General features: G+C 44.5%; 1 protein-coding gene across 1 annotated transcript in view; it reads right to left on the minus strand.

The window, feature by feature from the left end:
- The window catches only part of LOC127039356 (zinc finger protein 883-like), a gene marked incomplete at its 3' end in the record, with an annotated part of 70,375 nt that extends 67,733 nt beyond the window's left edge, over positions 1–2,642 (minus strand). The window contains exons 1-2 of the mRNA XM_050932924.1: positions 1,724–2,642; positions 380–967 (exon numbers count right to left, since the gene is read on the minus strand). Coding sequence (XP_050788881.1) covers positions 380–967; positions 1,724–2,277 — 1,142 coding nt within the window. The remainder of the gene's footprint in view (positions 1–379; positions 968–1,723) is intronic.
- Positions 2,643–6,000: the final 3,358 nt, after the last annotated feature.

Genomic DNA, 6,000 nt, shown 5'->3' on the forward strand with positions numbered 1-6,000 from the left:
GCCTCTCGCCTGTGTGGATTCACTGATGGGTAAAAAAGCTTGAGCTACGAGTGAAGCTTTTCCCACACTCCCGGCATTCATATGGCCTCTCCCTTGTGTGGATTCTCTGATGTTGAGAAAGGATTGATCTTTGAGTGACGCTTTTCCCACATTCACGCATTCATAGGGCCTCTCCCCTGTGTGGATTCTTTGATGTTGAGAAAGGGCTGATCTGTGAGGGAAGGTTTTCCCACACTCTCGGCATTCAAAGGGCCTCTTCCGTGTGTGGATTCTCTGATGCTGAGAAAGGGCTGAGCTGCTAATGAAGGTTTTCCCACACTCACGGCATTCGTAGGGCCTCTCCCCCGTGTGGATTCTCTGATGTTTAGAAAGGCCTGACCTGTGAGTGAAGGTTTTCCCACACTCATGGCATTCAAAGGGCCTCTCGCCTGTGTGGATTCTCTGATGGGTAAAAAGGCTTGACCTATGAGTGAAGCTTTTCCCACACTCACGGCATTCATATGGCCTCTCTCCTGTGTGGATTCTTTTATGTTGAGAAAGGTCTGATCTGTGAGGGAAGGTTTTCCCACACTCATGGCATGCAAAGGGCCTCTCGCCTGTGTGGATTCTCTTATGATCAACAAAACCTGATTTGTAAGTGAAAGTTTTCCCACACTCACAGCATTCAAAGGGCCTCTCCCCTGTGTGGATTATCTCATGTCTAGAAAGGGTTGATCTGTGATGGAAGGTTTTCCCACACTCACAGCATTCATAGGGCCTCTCTCCTGTGTGGATTCTTTTATGTTGAGAAAGGTCTGATCTGTGAGGGAAGGTTTTCCCACACTCATGGCATTCAAAGGGCCTCTCGCCTGTGTGGATTCTCTTATGATCAACAAGGTCTGATTTGTAAGTGAAAGTTTTCCCACACTCACGGCATTCATAGGGCCTCTCCCCTGTGTGGATTCTCTGATGTTGAGAAAGGATTGATCTTTGAGTGACGCTTTTCCCACGCTCTCGGCATTCAAAGGGCCTCTTCCGTGTGTGGATTCTCTGATGCTGAGAAAGGGCTGAGTTGCTAGTGAAGGTTTTCCCACACTCACGGCATTCGTAGGGCCTCTCCCCCGTGTGGATTCTCTGATGTTTAGAAAGGTCTGACCTGTGAGTGAAGGTTTTCCCACACTCATGGCATTCAAAGGGCCTCTCGCCTGTGTGGATTCTCTGATGGGTAAAAAGGCTTGACCTATGAGTGAAGCTTTTCCCACACTCACGGCATTCATATGGCCACTCTCCTGTGTGGATTCTTTTATGTTGAGAAAGTTCTGATCTGTGAGGGAAGGTTTTCCCACACTCATGGCATGCAAAGGGCCTCTCGCCTGTGTGGATTCTCTTATGATCAACAAGACCTGATTTGTAAGTGAAAGTTTTCCCACACTCACAGCATTCAAAGGGCCTCTCCCCTGTGTGGATTATCTCATGTCTAGAAAGGGTTGATCTGTGATGGAAGGTTTTCCCACACTCACAGCATTCATAGGGTCTCTCTCCTGTGTGGATTCTTTTATGTTGAGAAAGGTCTGATCTGTGAGGGAAGGTTTTCCCACACTCTCGGCATTCAAAGGGCCTCTTCCGTGCGTGGATTCTCTGATGTTGAGAAAGGGCTGAGCTGCGAGGGAAGGTTTTCCCACACTCATGGCATTCGTAGGGCCTCTCCCCCGTGTGGATTCTCTGATGTTTAGAAAGGTCTGACCTGTGAGTGAAGGTTTTCCCACACTCATGGCATGCAAAGGGCCTCTCGCCTGTGTGGATTCTCTTATGATCAACAAGACCTGATTTGTAAGTGAAAGTTTTCCCACACTCACGGCATTCAAAGGGTCTCTCCCCTGTGTGGATTCTCTTATGATGAACAAGACCTGATTTGTAAGTGAAAGTTTTCCCACACTCACGGCATTCAAAGGGCCTCTCCCCTGTGTGGATTCTCTGATGTTGAGAAAGGTTTGAGCTGCTAGAGAAGCTTTTCCCGCACTCACAACATGTATTTTTCTTCTTTCTCATGAGGATTTCCTGCTGTGCTGTGGTTTCTTTGATGCTCTTCTGAGTTCCCCAGCAGAAAATATATTTACCCATTCTCTCTCCTGGCTGGTTTCCCTGCTCTCTTTCTGGTCTGTGCTGAATCGCAAAGGAGTTTCCCTGCTCATGACTCCTGGACACATTCCTTTTCGATCTTTGCAAAAATGCTCTGTGTTTATCCACTTGCTCGACATTTTCCTGCTGAAAATTCTGCTCCTCTCTCTTACCTACCATTGCATCACCTGCTGCGATAGAAACAGAAACCTCAAACAGGGATGGAAAGGGGAAGGCCAAACCAAAACAAGTGCTGGAGACAGGTCAAATAAAAACAAGAACTGAACTCCTCCAAATTCTTCCCCTAAATAGGAGAGAGGAGGGGATCAATTGGGCCTTCACATCCCATCCAAATTCACAGGGGGAAGGAAGGAAGCCACAGCCTGGTGTCTGCTGGGATCTACAGGAAGCCATGAGTTATGTTTACCCTGAGGATACGACGCCTGCTAGGGACAATAATGAACTGAGAGACCTCCCCAAGGGCTTTGATAGGCATACCAGATGTTTCCTTCAGGCACTTACAGATTCTGAGCTGGTTTAATGTTTCTTCATCTGTGCAGGGGGCTCTCAAGATCCATCTTTCCTCTGAACCCTGGAGGTCTGGGACCCATGGCTCTTCTCCTTGTTCCAGCTGGGAGATTATATGAGGTTTGGAAACTGGAAACCCTGCTCAGATGAAAGAAAACAAAGGAGTTCAGGTGATTTCATATGACTGTGTCATAAAAACACTCTATTAATTTAACTTCAGTGTTTAGTGTGACCCAGTGTGCCTGGGGCAGTCCTCATTTAAAAGGCCAAAATCGGGGCAGGCTGAAAAAGGGAGAGCAGATGCTCCCAAAACTGGTGGGTAACAAGGAAGTTAAACTCACCGACCAGTCACCAAATATGCTTCTGATCCCCCATGCTGGTTATTGAGAAACTGAAATAAGAAATCACACAGCCCCTTTATTGCATTCTAGTTCTCTGACTGCCAATCAGCATGTAGGTCCAGGACAGTGAGGGGTTATTAAAAACTTTGCTCACATAAACAGTGTTCTTCTGACCCCGAGTCAGCCACATTACCAGGTCAATATGGGTTTGGATCTTACCCAAAATACTATGATGCCAGCCAATCCTTAGCACCCAAACTAACGGTTATAAGCAAGAAAGCATCCAAATGAAAGATTTATTATAAAAGAAAGAAAGAAAAAGGGAGTTGTTAAATGGGACAGCAATCAGATATATATATTTCTGAATGTATCTAGTTCTTAGCAGTATTGGTGAGTTTCTGGCTTTAAAGGTTCTCTGGTACACATCCACATTATTCAGTTCTTTGTTCAAGCCTTCAGTTGTAGAGAAGTTGCTCTAGAGGTAGGAAGAGGGATTGAAGACAAAATGGAGATGATGCAGCTGCCCTTTACATTCCTTTTTCCAAGTGGCTTCTACTTCTTGGATCCCAAACACAAACTTCACAGCACATAGCATGGAAAAGCCTGGGGGTCTCAATACACAGGCAAACCCCGGCATATCTTGCTGATTCAATAGGTGTATCCCCTTAACTTTCAATGGGTTTATTGTATGGCTGATGACCCTGGATGGGCCATCCAACAGGCTGGGCAGCGCTGATGCCAATATGTCTGGAGGTGTCATTCCAGAAACACTACACAAGTCTGGAATACAGATATACCCTACATATCTGTAACTCACAATACAAAGATCGAAACAAGATCATCATACTTGGAAAATCATAACATTTTCATTGACACCTTACATGGCATATCTAGCACGATTCATTGCAATTTCATCATATTGGTATTTATAATAAAATACTATAGTTTAAGTGCCTCTCAATTCCATACAGTGTCACTTAATAAACCGGTCAATTCCCAGGACTGGTACCCAGGTGTTTGAAGATGACGAACGCCTTGATGTGAGGGACTGAAATACCCACATATATGTTGGGAACACAGACACTGTGCAAGTCTGTTCCCCTATGTCACTCTTCTAGAAAATTATGATTAATTTTGTTCATAGTATGTGTCAGGGCTGAATCCCCACTCTGTCACTTCGAGTGCAGAAAGTGGGGGCCTGCTAGGATTCTAAAAATTAATTTGCCCCACTCTAGGCTGTATTAAAATCCCAAAGTTACAGCTTTTCTCTGACCTTGGCTTGGTAAATGCTGCCACCACCACAAATGCAAAAAAACCCCAAACCCTTGGACCGAGGAAGGAGCACTGGGAATTTTTCCCTCTGGGGCACCCTCAAGCCCTTTCACCTCCCTCCGGGAAAGAGCTGAGAAAGAAAACAAAAGAAATTAGCTGTGGCTACCAGATAATCAAATCACATGCACAAACCTCTTAGGACACCAAAAATCCAATCTGTTCTTAAAAGAGGTAAATTTATTAAAATCGAAAAGGAAAACAGTACATCTGGAACTTAGGCTTTTGCTAGATCTTAAAAGAAAATTTTTGAAAGCATCCAAATAGCTTTCTTCTGGGTTCAGCTTAAAGCTTACAAGCAAACAAAAGCATCTGGGATAGCACAGAGGAGCTCCAAAAGCCAAAATAAAAATTAAATCTGATTGTGTCTGTCTAAACATTCCCTAGCCAAATAATATCTTCCAGGTATGGAAGATGAACTTTTATACCTGCTTCAAGCCTTACACGGCATTGCTACTCCTGCCTTCTCTAGAGAAAAACAGACAAAGGGAAAGTTGCTCTTTCCCATTTTAAAAAGTTCTAGCCTTTCTATGGCCCTTATGGTCAGGTGCCCAATCCCTTTCTTTTACCCATGGGTTTGTTAACCCTTCAGAGTTAAAGCAAGCAGAGAACTCGCACCAACAGGGATTTTACAGCCAACTGGTTGGCTGGGTGTTTATAAAAGGAGATCCCTTCCCTCCCTTCATTTATCACTGTATGGCTTGTGAGGTACCATTTGAAAAGACATAATCTACTGAATAAGCCACCTGATAAACTGTGTGGCAACATCGTATGTAAAGTTATGAGATTTACGGTATGCTGTTACTGAAAAAGTTGCAACCCTAACTCTAAGTTCCTCAGAGACAGCAAGGCAAACAGCCAGTCAAATAGCCATTCTCCGCCGGGGGAAGGTGTGAAAGAAGACATTTACATTTCATCACAGGGATCATTTGAAGCTCGTATCTATGACAACCTGTCACCATGACTCAGCTGGGAACTGAAGTGGTTTCTAGTACAAAGGACTGATTATAAAAAGAGGTGAGAGAAAATGCATGAGACTCTCTCTCTCTCCCCTTTCCCTCTGCTCATGACAACTCCTGAAGAACTGAATGTGGGCGGCAGGGCAGGTTAGGGGGAGTCCTGGCTGAAAGGAAAACCAGCCTGTTTCAGCAGATGGTGAGAGAAACATTGTTTTAAAACCCGTTTTAGCTTGTTAAGTTAAACATTAGTTTGTGTTTTATCTTGCATTTCTTTTGTAAACAATTCTGACTTTTATGCCTCATTACTTGTAGTCACTGAAAATCATTTTTTTCAATAGTATAATTTTGTTTCCTTTTTTATCTAACCAGGTGTTTTTAGATTAAAGTGTGTGAAAACGCCGTTGGAATAAAAACGCTGGTGCATGGAATTTTCCACTGATGAAATAAACATATTTCATATGAGCTCCCATTGTTTCAGGAGGTGCTGGACAGGGCAAGATGCACATTTCTGGGGGAAATCTGAGAGCAGAGAATTTTCTGGGGTTCTCCTGTGAGGTACTGAATTTGTGAGTCACTGACTAGCAGCACTCAAAACTGTTTAGCTGGGAGTGAGACTGCTGGAGACTGTTGTGGAAGCCCAGGAGCGGCTGCTCTCACAGTAGAGCAGTGTAAGAGGACCAGCTTGGGAACTAGGGGAACACAGCTGTTCAACAGTCCAGCTTGTACTGTGCTAATGTCAGAGACAC

The sequence above is a fragment of the Gopherus flavomarginatus genome, chromosome 23, assembly GCF_025201925.1.
Source record: "Gopherus flavomarginatus isolate rGopFla2 chromosome 23, rGopFla2.mat.asm, whole genome shotgun sequence".
In the NCBI taxonomy this organism is placed as follows: Eukaryota; Metazoa; Chordata; order Testudines; family Testudinidae; genus Gopherus; species Gopherus flavomarginatus.